The sequence below is a fragment of the Balaenoptera acutorostrata genome, chromosome 19 (genome assembly GCF_949987535.1).
Source record: "Balaenoptera acutorostrata chromosome 19, mBalAcu1.1, whole genome shotgun sequence".
Classification (NCBI taxonomy): domain Eukaryota; kingdom Metazoa; phylum Chordata; class Mammalia; order Artiodactyla; family Balaenopteridae; genus Balaenoptera; species Balaenoptera acutorostrata.
In genome coordinates this window covers 19,967,639-19,990,126 of record NC_080082.1, presented here as the reverse complement: position 1 = coordinate 19,990,126, position 22,488 = coordinate 19,967,639, and the positions used below count along the sequence as shown (strand labels likewise).

The window sequence follows — 22,488 nt, the reverse complement described above, 5'->3', positions numbered from 1 at the left end:
CCCCTGCAACACGAGGTCTGTACTTTAGGAGAACTCAGTGTTTGGAAATGGTCTCTCCTAGGAGAGAAGAGCTCAAATGGCATAATTTCAGGCAGGGGCAGGTGAACTGAAAAGATATTTTGGGGGCAGCCAAGCCTTCAAAGCCTTGGCCCCAGCACTAAATCCAGAAGCCTGTGGTTTCTGGGGGCAGCAGAGGGGACTGGGGGGGCCCTTACCCCTTGCAGCTCAGATCAGCCAGGTACAGAGTTGCTCACATGCGTCCTTTGACCCTGGGCTGGGGGTGGAACGCTGAGCACCAAACTGGTTGCTTTAGCTGGCGCCAGTGGCAGTTCCGGCAACTCTGGGAGCCGGGGTCAGGACACAGCAGCCAGTTCTACAGTCTTTGCGGCACCTGCTTTGATCCCAGTGCTGCCTGAGGTCAGAGGTCATGCTGAGGAAAGAAAGTCAGGTGTCAGGCAGCTGGCAAGAGCTACCAACCCCAGCCAACTTCACTAAGCCTTGCTGTAAGTTAAGACGCTTAGCTCTTTTACCAAGGACCCGCTGACATGGGCCGCGTTCGCACCAAAACCGTGAAGAAGGCAGCCCGGGTCATCACTGAGAAGTACTACACGCACCTGGGCAACGACTTCCACACCAACAAGCGCATGTGCGAGGAGATCGCCATCATTCCCAGCAAGAAGCTCCACAACAAGATCGCAGGCTATGTCACACATCTGATGAAGCTGATTCAGAGAGGCCCAGTGAGAGGTATCTCCATCAAGCTGCAGGAGGAGGAGAGAGAGAGGAGAGATAATTACGCGCCTGAGGTCTCAGCCCTGGATCAGGAAATCATTGAAGTAGATCCTGACACTAAGGAAATGCTGAAGCTCTTGGACTTTGGCAGTCTGTCCAAGCTGCAGGTCACTCAGCCTACAGTTGGGATGAATTTCAAAACACCACGTGGAGCCGTTTGAATCTTTCTGCTGTGCTGTAATATTTTCAATAAACCTCGGACAAAAAAAAAAAAAAAAAAAAAAGACCCTTAGAGATGGTCCCTCAGTGCCCACACAAGACCTTGCCACCATGTCAGGAAATGCCAGGCTTTACTTCCTTCTTTTCCTGTCCCTCTTCACATTGACACCCAGGAGAACTGGGGTTGTGGCCGTGGGAACAGAAAAAGGAAGAGCCAACGTTTAGGGTTCCACTATCAGACCTGAAGCCCCTAAATCCCAATGTTTTACTATAGCATATTTTAAGATTTATGGAAAAGTTGAAAAAATACAATGAATACCCATAGACTGGCCACCCAGGCTCCCCATTTTATCACTTTTGCTCTCTTCCATTCTCTTTCTTCATATATACATTTTTTTTAACTCTTTGAGAATAAGTTGCAGCCATGATACCCTTTCACCTCTAAATACTTCAGTGGTTTTTCCTAAAAACAAAGACATTCTCTTACATAACCACAGTACAAGAATCAAAATCAGGAAATTAACGTTGTTACATTGCTATTATCTAATCAATGTACCTTATTCAGATTTTGCTTACTGTCCCCATAGTGTCTTTGTAAACCCCAAAATTCCCAGACCATGCATTGCATTCAGTTGTCCAGTCCCTTAAGTCTCCTTTTCTCTAGACAGTTCCTCAGTGTGTCTTTGCCTTTCACAGCCTTGATATGGTTGGAGAGCACAGGCCAATGATGTAGTAGGATGTCCCTCAATTGGGTTTGTCAGGTGTTTTCTCATGAAGAGACTCAGGTTATGTACTTTTTGTGGGAATATCACAAAACAATCCCATGTTGTCTTCAGCACATGATATTGATTTGCCCTATTACTGGTGATGTTAACTTTGTTTTTTGTTGTTGTTTTTAAATGGAAGCATAACATATATACAGAAAAGTACATATAGCCAATGAACTTTCACAATCTGAACCCACATGTGCAACCAGCACCCAGATCACCAAAAGCATGTTTCCAGCACTCCATACCCCCCAAGTCCTCATTACGTTCCTACCTCCCCAAAGTAACCACTGACCTGACTTTTAATAGCATAAATTACATTTGTCTGGTTTCGAACTTCAACTAAATGAAAGTATTTATTTCAGAAACATCCTTGGTTTCTGGATTTTTTGCTCATAGTATGTTTGTGAGATTCTCAGAGCCTCCTTTTTATAATAATAAACGCCATACCTCCCATTATGAACCTACAATGAAAATTGAAGAAAATATAACTTATCTCGACACATAATTTCAAAAAACCAGTGTAACACTTTAGTTGTAATATAAAGGACAGTCATTTATAATGCAAAATAAGGTACATTTATATATACAAATAATGTTATTTTCAATAAAGTGATATGTGTGGCAGTATGTAAATGCTGGGGCGCAAGGATGTAATGAAGTCTTCCTGTGTTTGCGCCCATACTCAGAAGCCCCATAACATGGCAGCTACGAATGCATTCCAGGCAGAGGAGCACGAGTATTGTTGCCATCATGGTGAGACTTTCCTATTTGGTGAACAACTCCTGGTAAAATTCCAAATGACACAAAGTATGATAATTTGCTACATATTAAACCTGTGCAGGCATTACTTTGTGCTTCCAAATAAAATGGAACAAGGTTGTAGACTCCCATGGAGATAAACAGATTCTTCACCTGTCTGAACATCCAGGTGAGATGTTTGAAGGTGGGGCAGGACTCAGACAATCCTTTGTTGTGTGAATCTATCCTGTAGGACTCCTAGCACCCTGACCACCCCAAATGCCAGGGTCTCCTCAGCCATGTGACAACTGACCCCAGATTCTCCAAATGCTTTCTGAGGTGGTACCACAAGTCTAGGGGACAAATGGGGAGGTCATCTGGGGGTCAGAGAACCACATGGGGGGCACCTGGGGGGGCGTAGGGTAGAAGGTTGGGCATGACCTGAAGGAGGAGGGGGCATGGATGAGAGCACTGATGGGGTTTCTAAGGTGGGGCCTCCCCATGGCCAGCTCCTGGGTAGCAGGCTGGTCTCTGGGCCTGGAGGATTGGGGACCCTATGTGGACCTTGCTACCCATCCCCCAACTCCTCCCTCAGAGGACGCCACCAGGACCTACTTTCCTGGGCCCTGCATGGACATCTGCTCAACTGCTCTGGATCTCTCAGGAAGTGCACCCCCAACAGACATAGGGGGCCCCATCATCTGTAGCTCCTCTGGGGACCTCTCTGGGCTGAAAAGCCAGTCAAGCCAAACACCAAAAGGATTATAGGACCCTCACCTGTGTAATCAGATATAAAAACAATACAATATGATACTAAACTGACAGGTAACTATAAAGAAGTTAAACATAGTTCTGATTTCTCCCATTATGTTTTTATTTTAATAAAATATTAAATAAAAAATTATTTTAAAGCACCTTCCTTTGGTGACCCTGAGAACGTGCTCCATGAGCCTGCGGTATGACCAACCAGTGAACACAATCCATGGACTGACTCATTTAATTAAACCCAATACCTTTTGAGGTGGGCACCATTCTTATTCCCATTTGGCAGATGAGATATTGAGGATAAGACTGATTAAGACACTTGCTCTGGGTCACAGAGCGGGAATTGCTGGGACCAGCATTGGATAAAATTCAGAGCCAAGACTGAGCCACCACTCTCTAAGCCCCTTAAAAGGCATTCAGCCTCTCCACCACTGACTGTCAGTTCCTGGCACTAAGCACTGTGGAGGGATGTACACACACACACACACACACACACACACACACACACACACACACTCTCTCTCTCTCTCTCTCTCTCTCTCTCTCTCTCTCTCTCAGGTGCTTCCTGCAGTGTGTTTACGCCCCCTGGTGGCCATGTGTAGCTTGGTCTTTGCTCCATCCCAGCCAGTGATCACTAGCGGGGGCCCAGCCCAGCTGTGCTGGGAAACAACCTTGCCCAGCAGGTTACTACTTGTCAAAATATTTAAAATATTTTTTGCTGTTGTTTGTGCTCCTGCTTCACTAGCATCCTAAGCTCTTGCTTCCTCTGCTGCCCAGGGGGTCCAGCCCTGGGTGGAGTAGGCAGCTGGTCAGTGCCACCGAGACCACTGGGCTACTGGGGAGAGGGCATGCATGAAAGTCTGAGACAGTGGCCCCACTGTTCCCCAAAGGTATGGAGGATAGAGGAGGGCATTCTAGGCAGGGGAATAATAGGGACAAAGGCCTGGAGGTAGTTACATGGAACTGAAGGTGAGCATGGAAAAAAGCTGAATTAAATTTGACCCAGTCTCCAGCAGAGTCTGGGGGCGGGGGTGCCCTGATTACAGTGACAGGTCCTAGTTCTTTAGACAGAAATATTTCCGGAGCCAAGAAAAGGAGGACAGCTCTGCTTCAACACCCCGCCATACTGTCCCCTGCCCCCATTCTGTAGTCACAACACACCTGGGGGGGTCACCCCGACAACATACATGGGAATGGCTGCCCCCATTCAGCAGATGGCTGAGCCTCTAAATAAAGGCTCGAAATTCACCCGAGGCCCCTTACCCAAGTCATGTATCCAGTCAATGGCAGAGCTGGGGTTCTCGTGTCTGCCCAACCCTAGGCCCAGCCTCTGAAACCACATTACACAGGGTGCCCTTTCAGAGGCAAAAGAGGCTCTTGTCTTCTGGGAAGGCAGGTGTAAAAAGTACTGAGGGGCTTGGCACTTCATAAATGAGTCCCAAGGCCACAGTGCCACACTGGTTCTCAGCAGGGAAGAAAAAATACCCAGTCCACGGCACTGTTGGTAAGTAAGTAATGTAAGTTGGTGCAGCCACTATGGAAGACAGTATGGAGGTTCCTCAGAAAACTAAAAATAGAATTACCATATGATCCAGCAATCCCACTCCTGGGCATGTATCCAGACAAAACTCTAATTCAAAAAGATACAATATGACCCAGCAATCCCACCACTGGGCATACACCCAGAGAAAACCACAATTCAAAAAGACACATGTACCCCAATGTTCACTGCAGCACTATTTACAATAGCCAGGTCATGGAAGCAACCTAAATGTCCATCAACAGACAAATGGATAAAGAAGATGTGGTATATATGTACAATGGAATATTACTCAGCCATAAAAAGGAACGAAATTGGGTCATTTGTAGAGACGTGGATGGACCTAGAGACTGTCATACAGAGTGAAGTAAGTCAGAAAGAGAAGAACAAATATCGTATATTAACGCATATATGTGGAACCTAGAAAAATAGTGCAGATGAACCGGTTTGCAGGGCACAAATAGAGACACAGATGTAGAGAACAAACGTATGGACACCAAGGGGGGAAAGTGGCAGGGGGGTGGTGGTGGTGGTGGGATGAATTGGGAGATTGGGATTGACATGTATACACTAATATGTATAAAATAGATAACTAATAAGAACCTGCTGTATAAAAAATAAATAAAATAAAATTTAAATTTTTTTTTAAAAAAGATACATGCATCCCATTCACAATAGCCAAGACATGGAAACAACCTAAATGTCCATCAATAAGTGAATGGATAAAGAAGATGTGGTACAGATATACAATGGAATACTACTCAACCATAAAAAAGAACAAAATAATGCCATTTGCAGCAACATGGATGCAACTAGAGATTATCATACTAAGTGAAGTAAGTCAGAAAGAGAAAGACAAATACCATATGATATCATTTATAGTGTAATTTAAAATATGACACAAATGAACCTATCTACAAAACAGAAACAGACTCATGGACATAGAGAACAGACCTGTGGTTGCCAAGGGGGAGAGGGTTGGAGGAGGGATGGAGTGGGAGGTTGAGGTTAGCAGATGTAAGCTATTATATATAGAATGGATAAACAACAAGGTCCTACTGTATAGCACAGAGAACTAAATATATTCAATACCCTATGATAAACCATAATAGAAAAGAATATTAAAAAAGAATGGATATATATGTATAACTGAATCACTTTGCTTTACAGCAGAAATTAACACAACATGGTAAATCAACTATTCTTCAATTTTTAAAAAATCCTATAGAAAAAAAAAAACCCAGTCCACAGACTCCCAGCCTTCTACAAGAAGTGGGGTGTTCAGATAGAGGCTTCAATTGTCGCTATTGCCTGATTAAAGTATATTTGATTTTTCATGAGTGTGATTGAAATGCACCAGCCCTGCATTGCCCACTGGAGGACCAGGTTCAGAAAAGACGCATACATTGTTAGCATCCATGAAGATGAAGTTCCTATTAAGTTATAGTCTTTACCTAAAGATGGCTAAACAAAAACACAGCATGGTGAGAGGGTACCCTGTACAGTGTACAGGGGCTCTCCCTCTGGCTTTGGAGAAGCCTAAACTGGTCCCTCAGGCTATCAAATATAGACAAGAAACTTCTAGGAATGTGGCTTGGCTCAGAGTTCAGAGAGCAAGGCCCAGACTCCTCTCAGCCACAAGCTTAAAGGAGAACCTGGGGAAGTCAGTTCAGGTCTTCGGACTCTATTTTGCTCTTCCAAGAATGGATATACAGGCATCTCACAAAGTATATGGGTTCTGCCAGACATGACTAGATTTTACAGCAAAAAGGAGGCTCATGGTGAACTGTTTTGAATTGCTGCTATGAAGTTGGATGAATTACTTTTACTGCACAATTTTTCAGTGCCTTGACTAAGCCATTATTCACTGTGAAATCTCTTCCAGTGCAGGGTAGTATGGATGTGGTCCTTTTCTCTCAGAATATTTTCTGGTACTATGTTCCATGGAGCACACTTTAGGAAAGCATGGGTGAGATGCTCCTTCACGTTCTTCCCAGCCCTGGCCAAAGGGGTGGAGATGAGACAGGAAGCCCTGGCCATAAAATTCAAGCCCTTCCCTTAGTTGGCAAGGCCAGGACCTTTGTCCCTGCTATTTTCTCTCCATCAAATGCTTTCTCCCAGATACTGCCAGGCTCACTCCCTAACTTCCTTCAGATGTCTGTCCAAAGCTTATCTTATCAGATAAAGCTTCCTGATTCCCCATCTAAAACATCAGGCTCCTCCAGGACCCTGTCCTATCCCCAGCTGCCTCTCTTGCCCCTGAACAGCCCCTACCCAGCCTGTGCTGTGCCTTCTTCCTTCCCACTCCCATGTGTAATTATCTAGGATAGACATTATTGGGGTTCTTCTGATTACTAAATACATGCTGCCTGTTAAAAACATTTTTTAAAAAGGAAATAAAGAAATAAATGGACTGGCAAAGAATGTGAAAGTCCCTACAGAGATAAGCATTGTTAACTTCTGGCATGTGTCCTACTAATCTTTTCTTTGCCCGCAAAGGCATGTGCGAAGAGAAAGCGGGGGTGGGGAGAGATGCAGAAATAATTGCTGTTATTATCAAATGCCTTCTCTTCTTTGTTGTAATCTGGTTTTTCCATCTGAATTCTGTCCTGGTCAATAGCTCCCTCCTGGACTTTCCAACCTGACTCTTGGCTTCCTGTTGGGCGCTGGGGGCGTGCTCAGGCCAAGGCGCTGACATTCCACCTCCGACCCTGCCTGAAAGGGGCGCCCTGGGAGCTCAGGGCATGGCCTCCACAGAAGTGGCGAGAGAGAATTCAAAGTTGCCCGGAGGACTATTGTTTCACAGGGTAGCAAAGCTGCAAGGGAAAGAACAGGAAGTGTGCTTCTGGGGGGCTCCAGGTCGTCTCCCAACTTCCTCTTGCTTCCTCTTCCCCACACTAGGCCCCTATTGCTGTTCTTCTACTCCTCCCCAGATTTACTTTCAAGAAGGGATACGTCATTGGCAACCTAGAGTACAAATGACAACTCCAAGGGCCACACAACTGCCCTCTCCAAGTAGTTCTACAGAGACTCCAAGAGAGGAAATGACTGGCCCAGGATCACATAGCAAGTAGGTGGCAGAGCTGGGCCTCAGGCTTGGGACTCCAGGGTGATGGAAAATTCTGAGCTTGCCAGTTAATATGGCCTGAGTGAGAATGGGTGTGGGATGATGGTGGCAAAGGGAATGATTAGTTGAGTGTCACAGAAGAAGCTGCCCCCTGGCCTAGGTCATCACAGCCCTGGCTGCAGCTGTTCCATCAGGCAGCTGAAAAAGATTGACTTGTGTTTGGAGAAGCCTTAAAGAGACAGAAACACAGGTCGTATTTCCCCTCAAAGGCTCTGCCCATCTTCTACTGAAGGGCAATCTTAGCTTGCCTCTAGAAGCTAGGAGCCTAACATAACCATTCTGAGGCCTCCTGGTAACCTGGCAAGTCTGTCAGTGCTGTTGCTTCAGAACAGGTTTAAGAGGGCTGAGGCAGGACTTGTATTTTTCAAAATTTCCCAAGCCTTTGTCACGAGCATCCTCAAGACTTGCTAAATATGTCCCTGAGTTTGCTGCTCTGCAGGGATTGGTAACCATTCCTTCTAAAGGAAAGGGAGGTGGGGTGTGTGTGTGTGTGTGTGTGTGTGTGTATGTGTGTACGTGCCCATGTGTGATCAGTTTGGGAGAGGACAGTGCCGGGGAAAGCCACCTGCTTGGTTAAAAGGTGGTGAGGTTAAATCATTTGATTTAGGATGGCACTGGTCTCTGGGACAATTGTCTCAGAGCACAAATGTGCTCAGATCAGCAAGAAGGCTTTTCTGGGCTTATTCAGCTACCTTGGGCAGCAATGATGCCACAGAAACATTGCAAGGGCAAGCTCATGTTGGCAAAGAAGACATCTGAGGTTTTTTATAAACTCTCCCAGATATCAGGCCAGATATGGTTTTGACAGTTAGACAAAAACCTTCTGCCACCATCTCAATTCCTCCTGACACAAGATCATGCTCAAATCCAGCTTTCCTAACATTCCATAGATGGTCCTATCTGCATTGCTAAGGAATCAGGGGACTTGGCCAGAATCATCTAAGAAATCTATCTCCCTACCCCTGCCACTCCTCTGTTTTTAAAATGCAATTTTGCTCCTTTTTTTTTTCTGATTATACAAGATATTATACAGATGGGGTAATGTGTATTTATTGTAGAAAATTTGTAAGGTTTGCCTTTGACTGCCTCTGTAGGATAAATTAGAAGAAGTAGAATTAGTGGGTCAAAGATCTGTCCCTTGGACAGCCTCAAATTACACTCCCACCTGCCAAGATGGCAATGCCCACTCACCAACATTAGGTATTAATCATGTTTTAATGTTTGTCAGGTTGACTGACAAAAATCAGTATCTCATTTTAATTCACATTTGCTTGGTTTTGAGTGAGACAGAGTATTTTTACATATTTTCTTGGAAAATGACAGCTGAGCTGCTTTCCCTTTCTCAAGGCAGAGGTAAGTCCTTTTCCTTCATTTTTTTTCTAGTAAGACCTTGTGACAAGGAAGCCTTGGGAGACTGGATAGGGTCCTTGGGCTAGCCATCATGTATAGGGTAACTGAGCTGGTTATAGCCTTTAAACAAAAGTTCCAGTGCACACAAAATCCTCAGGGGTGCATTTTTACTTTGGAAGTGGTGTGTGTGTGGTAACTTAGAAACTCAGCAGTTTCAGACAGCAGAGTGATGTAATATTCTCAGGAAAGTGTGGTGAGGGCAGCCATCTGTGTCCCCTGTAGTCGGCCCAGGGCCTGACATATTGCAGGCACCCATAAGCTGTGCTGCCTCTGTCCTGAAGGATAACCCTCTATAACCCCAAATGGACTATCTATACAAAATCATAATAATTGTACCCATTTATTTAGAATCCCTTGGAGTTATTTTTAGTTTAAGTCCGAAACAGCCGTCTTAATATCCAGGAAGAGAGATATTGCAAATTCTGACTTACTGGTAGAACTTCCGGAAAGGGCCAAGGGTGAGTGGCGGTGTGACTATCATATCAGAGGCAAGTCTGACAGGAGCTGTTTTATGGCAGCCATGTCCTTGGATCCAGGTGGGCTGGCCAGGCTCCCCAGGTAAGCCAGTGTGTCTTCCTTCCAGAACACCACCTTTTCAGGGCTCTAAGTGGCCTTTTCTGGTCATCTCCTATTTTTCTCTGCCTCCAGGGAAGACTGCCCTTGACTTATCAGAGGTAATAGATGAGTTCTATTAAAGCAATTCCAGCAGGCCATAACTGGAATTCCACAATGGAAGGGACTGAGGAAGTATCTGGTGTCCTGGTTCTCAGCCTTTCTCAACCTACCAACCATTAACTATTGTGGTAACCATCCGTGGCCATGCCAATGTAATTGTCAGTCCAAGGCCCAGTGGTTGGTGGGGAGCCAATGAAGACTTTACAGCAGCAATTTGAGCTGTAGAAGGGTCACCCTACCTGATCTGTAGAAGCAGAGCAACTAGGGCTAAGTTGAAGTCACAGGTGGGGAGACCAGATGAGAAGGTTGCAGTGGAGTGGGAGGGTAGCTGGAGGCAAATATTTGGATTGGAGAGATATTTAGGAGGTGAGATGAACAGGATTAGGTAACTGACAGGAGACGGGTCGGGGTGAGGGAGGAGGAGTCAAAATGACTCCCAGGCTTGGGGCTTGGGTCTCTGAGCAGATGATGGGGCCGTTACTGGGTTAGGCGAGGAGAGGAAGAGCAGGTCTGGCAGAAAGATGAGTTCCAGAGAAGCTATGTTTAACGTGTACATAGGGCCTCCAGAGGGAGGCGTCCAAGTGGACATAGAAGGGTGTGGCGCCTGGGAGAGGGGTCTGAACTGGTCAGCACAGAAATGGAGAGGAAGCCGTTGGGGTATTATTAACAACAGTGAGGAATGGGAGAGGTTGCTCGGTTTGGGGTGCGCAGAACGGGGAGGGGGGGTTGTCACCTGGTGGGCGTGCTCAGCCACAAGACTGCCTGGTCCCGAAGCCCGGCGCCGAGCCTACCCAAGGTCAGACCCTGAGGGAGGTGGGGGTAAAGGTTGGGTAGGATGGGCGGGGGAGGGGGAGGAACCGGATTGGGCCCCTCTGGATCCCGCCCTCTCGCCCTCCTCAGCCATTGGGCAATTACGCTGTCCGTCAGGGGCCCGCCTCCACAGATGAACCAATAAAGGGTGGCGAGAGGATACTTCCTTCTCTAGCTGGCTCAGCACAAGAGGTCCCTTCAGGGAGGTGAGTCCGGGGTGGGGGCAGCCGCGGCACCGTAGGCTGGCGCAGAATTGACTGACGGACCCGGCGGCTTTGGCGCAAGCGGGTGAGAAGAGGACCAGGGTGCGATGGAGGGAAGGGGGTGAGCCTGGGATGTGAAAGCCTCTAACCTCGCCGGGTCCGCTCCGGCCCGCAGCATCGGCTCACGTGATGGGGCGGAGAGTGGAGGTGAGGTGAGGTGAGGTGAGGTGAGGGGGCGGGCCCGCGGCGGACGGGGAAGAGTCTTGGTCACAGCTACGGTCACCCCTCTCGCGCGCACGCGCCACGTGGGCTCGCGGCCTTGCGCAGGGCCTTTGGCTGCGTACCGGGACTTCCGCAGTAGCTGTTTTAGCCCTCGGAGTACCCTCTGTGAGCTCAGCATCTCAACTGAATTCCCCTTTTATATAGACCCGGAAGCTGGGGCTCAGGGACGTGGCCGCGCCAGGGTTTGAGGGAGATAGGGCTTGTTGGACTTTGGAGGCCGCGCTCTTTCTTATCTGTGAGGCTTGACTTTGGGATCTGTTTTCTTTAGATACGCGAAATTGTTTGGGTCCGGTCTGCGGCAGATCGCCTTGCGTCGGGCATCGCCGCCTGGCTTCTCTGCAGGGCTGGGGGTGGGGATGGGGGGCGCGGGGAGGCGCCCTCTGCGCGCCCTGCCCGACCGCTCCAGTCCGTAGTTCGGCGGGGTGGGCTGGGGAGAGGGGGCGGTCCTCAAATGTGGGCGCTCTCCACACCCCAACAGACAAACTTGAGGAGGGCAGGATTCAGAAACGAAATCTGAAAACACGTGGAAACTCTCCTCCCGGGTCACAAGAGAAAATAGAAAATAGAGCAGCTTTTTTTTTGTCTGAGGAAAAATACCACCAGAGGCTGTTGAAAGTGCTAGGAAACTGCTTCCTTCATGCCCTTGTGGAGGCAGATGTGAACCTTTTGGAACTCAGTTTGGCAATATGAGTCTCCATCCTTTGACCTACTGATGTCAGCCTTGGGAAATAAGTAGGCTAAAACCTAAGTAGGGGAAAGGTTGAGGTGTTAAGTATTGCAGTTTGGTATTTTATCAGTAGAGAGACAGTGGAAACAACCTCTAATCCCCAATGATACACCTAATGATAAAAGTAATAATACCTTTTTTGGAGCCAAAGGGTTATATTTCTTTAAACTGTCACAAAACCTTATGAAACTAGTATTCCCATTCCACGGATGGACAACTGGAACTCAGGCAAGTGAAGTAGTGTGTCTGCTGCTAGACAGCTAGTATCATACCTAGTGTGCTTTTGGGCCTCTGAAATTGCCATGTTTAGCCAATGTTTGAGGCATTCATTTATATACATGTAGAACAAGCTCTGGCCAGTTTTATTTTTTTTTATTTTTTTATTTTTAATTTAATTTATTTATTTTTGGCTGCGTTTGGTCTTCCTTGCTGCACGTGGGCTTTCTCTAGTTGCGGCAAGTGGGGGCTACACCTCTTCATTGCAGTGCACGGACTTCTCATTGCGGTGGCTTCTCGTTGCGGAGCATGGGCTCTAGGCGCATGGGCTTCAGTAGTTGTGGCACGTGGGCTCAGTAGTTGTGGCTCGTGGGCTCTAGAGCACAGGTTCAGTAGTTGTGGCTCACGGACTTAGTTGCTCCGCGGCATGTGGGATCTTCCTGGACCAGGGCTCAAACCCCTGTCCCCTGCATTGGCAGGCGGATTCTTAACCACTGCACCACCAGGGAAGGCCCTCTGGCCAGTTTTATTAAAGAAAAATTTTGCATGATTTACTTTTCACCAGTTTCTTCTGGCTTGCTTCTAATCATCACCTGGATCAGTGTGCATACTCTGTAGTATTTTCCTCACGCTGTGCCCAATTCAATATTATTGCCGCTGTAGTGACGGACACCAGTTTTGGCCAACATGGTGTAGTACTCTAGTTCAGATTTCCTCAAGGCTGGGCCGTTGTTGGCGAGGAGGACCAGGTTCACTTTGCCTTGTCTGATCATCTTCAGAGTCTGCTTGTACCCCAGCACATGCTTTCCACTTACCATAACCAGCTGGAGCCTAGAATTGATCTGACTCCGGCGACTTTTCCGTCTTCTTTGCTGCCACCATCTTCCTGGTTTAGGTGCTGGATGGCGTCCAACAGAGAGCAGCCACCAAGATAGCTGGGGAGCAAGAAAGAGCTTATATTTAAATGAACACTTAAAGCCTACTGGGGAGAGTGAACATGGGAGCTGGGCACTGGGCCCTGGCAAGGGAAAGGATTTGGGAAGGAGGAAAAGGTGGCCCCTCGGGGTAGCCTTCAGTGACTCTTTAAGATCAGAGAGTTTTTAAAAACCCATTTTCTGAAGTGTGATTATATATTATAATGGGAGGTATGGAGACTTGCTTAAGTATTTTGAGATTGTTTTCAGAAGTCATTTTTAAAAAATTAAATTTAAAACTTTCTTAAACTCTTAAATTTTCAGGTTTGAAAAAAACCCTTTTTGCTGAAGGAACCCATTTGCTCATACAGTTTCAGAATGTCAAGTACTGTGTCCTACTGGATTTTCAATTCTGCAAGAAACAGCATTGCCACATTACAAGGGGGACAACGTTTATATTCAAGGTATGCCTCAAATAGGATTAAATCAAAATGGAGGCTCTTTCCCCAGGGGCCAGTCACCCTAAAAAACAATGCCTCATGTGGTGGCATTGCTCTGCAGAAAGCCTATAGACACACATCAACAGAGGAAGATGATTTCCACTTGCCACTCAGCCCTGAGCAGGTAAATGAAGTGTTGCGAGCCGGTGAGTCGGCCCACAAGATTCTTGACCTTGTCAGTGGAGTCCCAAGTTCGGTGTTGCGGTTTGAGAGCAACCAGCTGGCTGCCAATTTCCCAGTGGAGGACCGGGGAGGTGTAGCTGCCTGCCTGCAGACCAATGGGCTGATGTTTGGCGTCTTCGATGGACATGGTGGCCACGCATGTGCTCAAGCAGTGAGCGAGAGGCTCTTCTACTATGTGGCAGTGTCACTGATGTCCCAGCAGACGCTGGAGCAGATGGAGGGGGCGATGGAAAGCATGAAGCCCCTGCTGCCCATTCTGCAGTGGCTCAAGCACCCAGGGGACAGTATCTACAAGGATGTCACGTCAGTGCACCTTGATCACCTCCGTGTCTACTGGCAGGAGCTGCTGAACCTGCACATGGAAATGGGGCTGAACATTGAGGAAGCATTAATGTACTCCTTCCAGAGGCTGGATTCTGACATCTCGCTAGAGATCCAGGCCGCCCTGGAAGATGAGATGACCAGGAACCTTTCACTCCAGGTTGCTTTCTCAGGGGCAACAGCTTGCATGGCCCATGTTGATGGAGTTCACTTGCATGTGGCAAACGCTGGTGACTGCCGGGCCATCCTTGGTGTCCAGGAAGACAATGGCATGTGGTCTTGTCTGCCCCTCACCCGGGACCACAATGCCTGGAACCCAACCGAGCTGTCACGGCTAACGAGGGAGCATCCTGAGTCAGAGCACAGGACAGTCATCATGGACAACAGGCTGCTGGGTGTCCTCATGCCCTGCAGGGCCTTCGGGGACGTCCAGCTGAAGTGGAGTAAAGAGCTGCAGCGCAGTGTCCTGGAGCGGGGCTTTGACACCGAGGCCCTCAACATTTACCAGTTCACCCCCCCAAACTACTACACTCCACCTTACCTGACAGCCAGGCCTGAGGTCACATACCACAGGCTGAGGCCCCAGGATAAGTTCCTTGTGCTGGCCTCTGACGGCCTGTGGGATGTGCTGGGCAATGAGGATGTGGTGAGGCTGGTGGTGGAGCACCTGGCTGAAGTGTGTCGGCACAAGCCAGACCTGGCCCAGAGACCCGCCAACCTGGGACTCATGCAGAGCCTGCTGCTGCAGAGGAAAGCCCAGGGGCTCCACGCCACCGACCAAAACGCAGCCACACGTCTGATCAGATATGCCATAGGGAACAACGAGTACGGGGAGATGGAGCCTGAGCGGCTGTCGGCGATGCTGACGTTGCCAGAGGACTTGGCAAGGATGTACAGGGATGATATCTCTGTCACTGTGGTGTATTTTAACTCAGACTCGATTGGTGCATCTTACAAGGGGAGTTAAGAGTCTCCCATCCTGTTGCCAAGGTTAACTTAAATGCTCTTCTAAGACATTTTCACTTACTCTTAAACTGACTATTTAGACCTTGTTGTTAAAGGGCAGGCAGATGTAGCTTGCTTAATAATAGACTAACGTGAGAGAAAAAACAGCCTAGGATTAAAAACAATAGTAGTGATTTTATGTCCCTGCATGTTTTGCTCACCTCTTCTACACAGAAAGGGTGGAACACAGAGACCGTAGACTTGGCTGGGGCTTGTGTAACCCAAGTCCTTTTATAAAGACACTGTTGTTAAACTGTGTCAGCCTGAGCCTGCGAAGGGTAAAATTTATCATGATTCTAAGAATATGAAGAAGTTCAGGATCTTCTGAGGTCTTGATACAAAATCTGCAAAATTGGTAATTCTCAATTCGTAATCATGGCCTTCTAGACTATGAAGGGAGGTTTTGTTTGTTTTTTATTTTGAAGTTCCTAAAGACCTAGGTTTACAAAGCATATTACAGGACACTTTTCTATGCAATATTCTAACTTCTTTTTGTGTGTGATTTTACTTGTGAAAACATTTTGTAATGCTGCATTCAAGTTCCGATTTAGTTTATTTTAAAATTGAGTCCTCAAACTTGCAAACAGGCCTGCTCTAAGCGAGCATGCTTGGAATGAGTTTTCTTGGTTTTCAGCTGAGGGTGAAGGTGGCCAGGCCTCTGGACCAGCTGAATTTATTTGTGCAGCTTTCGGGCCTTTCCACTGAGCCCCACCCCCTGAACCTTTGAGCCATGCTAGGAGGTTACTTCTGTCTGAGCCTTAACTCCTTTCCTGCATTAATAAAATTTCCTCCAGGGTTTAGTAAAACTCTGCAGATTTACTCATAGCACTTTTCCTTTCTGATTATACCTCTCAAACATTCTTCTAATTCCACCTAATGTTCCTTCCCCCTCTGCTATGCTGAACTCCCTCACCCTGCTGCTGACTGTGCAATACTGTCTAGAAAGAATGCTCCCACTTCACATGGTTGCAGGGAAGGAGAAAATTCAAGATTGCATGTGGTAATTGTGACAGACAGTTTAGGCAGGACTGCTTATACAGTGGATTCTAGACTTAAAATTCAGCCTGAATCTGGAGAGGTAAAAACATGAAGGACCTGAGAACAGTCACTAAGTCTCCCTAGCTGCATCCCGAGGGGCAGTGGGGAAGAGGGAGGAGTGAGATTTTTCAGATGGGACACTTGCCCATAGACTGTGGGATAAATGGCCATTGCTACTCCTCAGGAACTAGGCCTTATTTAGTATAGGAGTTGGGGCAAAAACATATGTAACCTGTACTGGCTTCTGTGGGCTGCACAGTTTGTGTTTATTTGGAAATTAAACCATGTAGATCCTTTCTGGGGGGATGAATTTCATGTTCTGAATTGCTGTAGCATTTAAACAACAGGAAATGTGTCCCTAAATGGAAACACAAATATAATCCCACAAAACTGACACTTTTTATGTTCCTGCACTATCTTCATTGATCGCTTTCCTCATCCCCTTTCGTACTGAAAGGAAAGCAAATAGCTAGGTTTGACTTCCACATTTTTGTTCACATTCAGGACATTCAAGTGTTGAGAAACTTCTAGCCTGCGGATATTTCCCTGTATGTTTACTGATATGGCTTCATCTAAGAAATTCTCCTTTGAGTGCTTAAGCCTTGGTCCTTTTATTCTGAAACTATTAATATTCCTTCTGATCTCCTAGATCTTAACTCAGAAATAAAATGTGAATCCCTATCATTCAGCTTGCATGACATTGTTACTAGAGCCGAAGACTGCCTGTCTGACATCCTTGTTCTTTATGCCAGCTAAACCCTGGTGCACTCTCATTTACCTGGATTACAGTGTCTGAATCCTGTTTTGGAGCCTAGCTTGGGTCATAAATATATCTGATTAAGTAACCTGTGGGACAGCTGAGAGAATACAGACTTCCCACCTGTTCCTTCAAGGGTATCTGTGTTTTTTCTCAGCCTAATAGATTTCCTGCTTTCTAATTGGTATATTGAGAGAGAGGAAAGGCTGGTTTCTTGTCTGCCTTTTTCCATTGTGAACTCTGTCTGCTCTTGCCATGAATGCTCCAAGGAGCACCTCCTGGTTAAACCCCAGCATGTCTGATTCCCTGACCACAGTTCTGCTGTCACTGACCTTCCTGAGGCACATGGGCTACCACTTGAGGACACTGGGATTTGAGAGGGGGTTGGTGGTACTTGTCAGGTCTTCCGAAACACTTATCATTCCTTTTATGTAAAGATTCTGATATTGAGACTTCTGAAATGAACTAAAAAAATGAGATTGAATCTTTAATGTTTAGGATGTCACTTTTGAATAAAGTACGCTTTGGTGCTTTAAACAGCATATTTACTGTTTTAGGTAAGAAATGGTAATATTGGCATATTTTAGATATTGTTTTATATGTAAATAATACAGTTCTGCTGATTCTGGGGATTGGTCAAAATGGATAGAGAAGTTCTAAATTCAAGTTAGTATGCTAGGTCAAGTTACTTATTCAGTTTTCTGAGATGTTATTTGTAACATTAAAACTAATTTATTATAATGAAAGTGTAAACTTTGAGGTATGTTAATCTATAAACATATTTTTCCCAGAAGTACGATTGGCCTAAAAGATCGAGTGGGTTAAGACTTAGGTTAGACACAACTGAGCTGACACCTTTTATATGAGGGAAATAGAAACAGCTCAAACTTGAATTAAAGAATAGAATAATTCATTGTATAGAACACGACAATGTATTCAGAATGAGTCTAGCTTGACGCTTTCATCCATCAGCCCCTAGTGACCTATTTTTCGTTTGACAATTTTGGGGAAACCTTAACTTCCCAGGTTAAATCAGGATATCCTGGAACTGAGCTATCCTAGTTTCATTGTTGGTGGTTCATTTGTCTCTGAACATGACTCCCATAGCAGAGAACGCCCTGGTGTGGCTTTGAGGCTGGGGAATAAAGGCTGGTGGCACCGCTTTTTCCCGTGAGTTGCCACGTGCGTTAAGTGGAAAACACACAGGGACTGCAGTGCGACCGTCTCCTGAGCAGGCTGAGGCTCTGTTCCCGATGCCTTGGGCACCTGACGTTTAGTTTAACTGGCCTCCTGGAAAATATTTATCAAACATTTACTTGGAAAAATTATTAACCATGTTCTTTAATATTTACTGACATTTGTACTGTAAACTGTATACCAATGTTTTTTTGACATTGATTTTCTAACCATGAGAGATATTTAAATGAAACTTGTAAATAAAAGAGGAAAAATGAGATTTGGTTTCTTTTGTTTTTGAATATTCATATTTTTAAGGTCCTTAGGGTACTAGGTTAGGCCAGCCTTTGTTTCACCACCTTTATCTGGTCTGTTCAATAGTCCACCCAAAAGAGAAATTTTCTTTGCAAGTTTTCGGTGACTGCTGAGCACACAGGAAGTCCTTGCTTAATGTTAACAGTGTGTGGGAAGCTGAAAAGAATGAAAAGGAAGTGTGAAGGCTTTTGTTGTGAGGGTCTCCACACACTCAAGGCCAAGGCCTGCTGGGATTTCACATTATTTAACTGGCCTTGTAAAACCAGCTTCTTTGTTCATCTTAAATTCAGAGCCAGCTTTGGGGAAAATGTCTAGGCAGCTACCTAGATAGAGTTGAAGACCCCACTCCATCCCACCCCCACTGACTGAGTTTTATCTCATTGCCTCTGAGTGATACCCCTCATAAGGACAGCTCCAATGGGTGCTTCTTAAAATGCAAATACAACTATTAAGTTATTAAATTTAGTATGGGCTAGGGTGGTTAAACTGGGCCTTGAGGAGGAGCAGACTTGGGGGAGAGAAAGGTGGAAAAGGGACTGTCTGAGGTGTGCTAAGGGTAATGGAGGAGTTGTTTCCTTCTTTATAACATGATAAAAGCAGGCCCAGAGGCTTGAAAACTTGCCCCTGACACTGTAGTAGGGCAGGAATTTGAACCAAGTCCACTGTGATGTGCACATGTCCCAATACTGGGCTTTCAGAAAGGGATAATAATGCAGGAAAAATCTCATGGCCCACTTTTGGCACAGGGTGGGTGGGTGGAGAAGTAGGGCGTGCTGACAAGAAGCTAGATGGATAACCCATGCATTCCAATATCCCATCATTTGGCACTTGATAAAAATAGAGGGGAAACAGGGAGAATTAAATTTTAAACATTGAGCTCTTTAACTAGAGGGGGAAGTCAATTTATACTGTTCTTTTCACCTCTAGAGTTTTTGCTTCCATTTTACTTGATGCTACTCAATGGCCTTAAGTAGTTCCCAGGCTAGTGACCCTCTGTATCGTGGGTAGCTGGCACTCCAAGCAGCTCCCTCTGGGATGGGTGGGTGAACCTCTACTGGACCTCCATGGGTCATAGTGTCTTTGTTCCATTGACCCCTGAACTTACCTGTTCCTGGCTGGGAGGAGCAAGCGGGGATTAAGGGGGCCAGAGTTCCACTTTCAACTTTCACTGGCGAGGGAATAAGTGAAACCGAACAGGACCCTGTGGGGCCCTCCTGGATACAAAAGCTGCTCCCCCACTCCTGTCTCCTGTTTTTTATTTGTAGAAAAGGCCCTAGGCTTTCCCAGAGTTCCAAAGAGCCGGCACAAGAGTTACTAATTAGGGAAGTGAGGGAATTCAGAAACAAAGGAAAAGCAGTTAAACAAGAAAAGTAATGACAATAGCTCATGGATAAAACAGTTCCTCCTCAAGGGGAATGCATAACAATCTGACACTTAGCTTTGAGTTGCTCTGAAGGAACTAAACCCCACCCCCCAAGCCCAGGTGGACGACGGTGACTGCGTGCTGACCACACGCACTGTGGACCTCAGACTGGTTGGAACCAGAAGGCGGATGATTGAGATTACCAAGACATCACCCTGGAAATCCCTGCCCTTTCCCCAAAATAGTTGGAATAATCCTCCCACTTATTAGCCTATGAAATTACCCAGCCCATAAAAACTAACCACCTAGGGACTTCCCTGGTGGTACAGTGGTTAAGAATCTGCCCACCAATGTAGGGGACATGGGTTTGAACCCTGGTCTGGGAGGATCCCACATGCCGTGGAGCAACTAAGCCTGTGCGCCACAACTACTGAGCCTGAACTCTGGAGCCCGTGAGCCACAACTACTGAGCCCGCGTGCCACAACTACTGAAGCCCACGCGCCTAGAGCCTGTGCTCGGCAACAAGAGAAGCCACCGCAATGAGCAGCCTGCGCACCGCAGTGAAGAGAAGCCCCTGCTCATGGCAACTAGAGAAAGCCTGCACGCAGCAACGAAGACCCAACGCAGCCAAAAATAAATAATAAATAAAATAAATTAAAAAAAACCAAAACCCAAACAACTAACCACCCCATATTTCGGGACCCCCTCACCTCTGCCTATGGAAATGTGTATCTCTGCTTTCACTTTACTATGGCTCGCTAGCTCTTGAATTCTCTCCCGCATGAAGCCAAGGACCCTCACTTGGCAGCCCGTCCCAGGAACTCGACAGAGACCTGGGACGTGACCATCCTCTCAGGCCCCATCTTCCTGCAACCTCTTTACAAAGGCTATTAATAAATTTACTTCTTACCTGTCACTTTGCCTCTTGCTGAATTACTTCTGCGCCGAGACATAAAGAACCTGAGTTCCATTAAGTCCTGAGACAAGTTGTGGTTTTCAGTTGGAAGATCGTGGGAGCGAGTCCCATCTGAGGTGTGTGGCTTCACAGCGCCATTCTCCTTGCAGCAGATGAATAGAAGGAATGTCTGCCATGAGCTGCTGCTCTGTCCAATCCACCTGCAAACACCTTGTGTGGCCCCGGCGCCAGGCATGCTGAGCTGTCCAGGGATTGGCTCATGACTCTGGGCACAATGGGGACGGGGAAGGGCCAGCCCGGGGGTCTGGGACGGGCTCTGGGGATATTGTGGAAGTAGGGGCAAGAGTTGTAGTGAAGGTTGAGGGGGAGCTGGCCAAAAGTGGCTGAGTGGGCAAGAAGGAGCCCCTCAGGTGATCTCTGGGGATGGGGGAGTGGACAAGGCCACGCAGCGACCTCAGAGAGGACATGGCTTGCTCTTCATCAGCACGGAGTGGGGTGGGGGCAACGCAGAAAGTCTCACCTCAATTCCCCCACTTTCCGTGCGGTGTTACCACCAGGTGCTGCTGGGCATTTGTCCTTGTTTTTCTCCTCCCCACTCATCCCTGTAATGTCAGGCTTAGCCCCCTGCCTACTGATTGTACAATGAATAAGGAGGGATGGGGGGCAGATGGGTGGATGGATGGGTGGATGGATGGATGGATGGATGGATGGATGGATGACTGGATGGATGGATGAATGGATGATCAAAGGAGGAGCAGATAGAGAGGAACCAGCAAAAGAGAGACCAGAGAAGTAGGAGGAAAACTATGAGTGGGTGGCATGGAAGTGAGGAGAGGCGGGTGAGGAGTGTCCAGACCCAGAAAAGACCGTGGGCGTGGATGGATGAAAATGAACAATTAGCTAAAAAGATCACTAAGGAAAGATGAGGGCCATTGGGTATTCTCACGTGGGACTCAGGACACAAGATGGGCCTAGACAGTGAGGTAGAGATGAGAAGTTGGCTTTGTGAGAGCTGAGCTGCTGGGATGACCCTTGCTCTGAAACAAAGCAGAGCAGTGGGTGGGGGGACAGGGGAATGTCATCAATAAGCCAAGATGCTCCTTGGTTGTGGAAGGGGAGGGTGTCCACGGGCTGACTTGGGGTTCCAGGGGCCCTGTTGACCACACACTGGGCTTTGGCAGGGAAGGGTGGAGGAGCTGGACCTCTTCAGAGCTCTGCCTGGTGGCTTGGTCTCTAAACCTGAGGATGGCATCATAGGAACACCAGCGTGGAGCCCTGGTGGCACAGGCCTTTGCTGTGGGATGCTGTGGTCAAGCAACATGAGGCGGGTGGCTGCCTCTAGATGTCACCATCGAGCCATGTTGGTGTCAGCTGCAGCAGGAGTGGGAGGAAAGTGTTCCAGAGAAAACGAGGCCCTGAGGCTCACGCCCAGGTGGAGCAGGGTCTCCGGGCACTGCAGCCTGGAACACCCTTCCGGGAGCCTCACCTAACCCTGGATGTCCTTGGGGCTTGAACGAGTGGGTGGTAGGAGGGGAAGGACCCTGGCCTGTGGTCACTCAACCATGCCTTGTGGGGAAGGTGCTGCAGGGATCCCAAGAGAGGTGAGGGGGTGGCTGCCACCTTTTCTGGTCTCCCCCAGTGTGGGTGCTCCTTTCTGGGGACTGCCCCACACCTCTGAACCCTTCCCACCTCCACACTCCGCTCCCTGCAGCCAGTCCCACAGCGCCCCCCAGCAGCTCTGGGGTTCACTCCCTCCTGCCCACCACCTGTCCCAGCCCCAAGAAT

General features: G+C 47.3%; 2 protein-coding genes and 1 pseudogene across 8 annotated transcripts; 2 read left to right on the top strand and 1 right to left on the bottom strand.

Annotated features, from left to right (window-relative positions):
• The first annotated feature begins 529 nt into the window (after nt 1-529).
• LOC103019658 (40S ribosomal protein S17-like) lies at nt 530-1,016 on the top strand. The gene has a single exon (XM_057534552.1). The coding sequence runs from the start codon at nt 546-548 to the stop codon at nt 951-953; it is 408 nt and encodes a 135-aa protein (XP_057390535.1). The 5' UTR covers nt 530-545; the 3' UTR covers nt 954-1,016.
• A 9,917-nt stretch (nt 1,017-10,933) lies between these two features.
• On the top strand, nt 10,934-18,386 carry PDP2 (pyruvate dehydrogenase phosphatase catalytic subunit 2). Of its 7 annotated transcripts, none has more exons than XM_007198065.3 (2): nt 10,934-10,992; nt 13,453-18,386. In XM_007198065.3, exon 2 carries the CDS (start codon nt 13,507-13,509, stop codon nt 15,097-15,099), a length of 1,593 nt encoding a protein of 530 aa, XP_007198127.1. In that variant the 5' UTR covers nt 10,934-10,992; nt 13,453-13,506; the 3' UTR covers nt 15,100-18,386. The 7 variants fall into 7 exon arrangements, with proteins under 7 accessions (XP_007198127.1, XP_057390782.1, XP_057390783.1 ...); XM_057534799.1 differs by having other exon boundaries at nt 10,960-11,074; XM_057534800.1 differs by lacking the exon at nt 10,934-10,992 and adding an exon at nt 11,068-11,196.
• LOC103020225 (60S ribosomal protein L30-like) lies at nt 12,766-13,096 on the bottom strand (annotated as a pseudogene).
• Nucleotides 18,387-22,488: the final 4,102 nt, after the last annotated feature.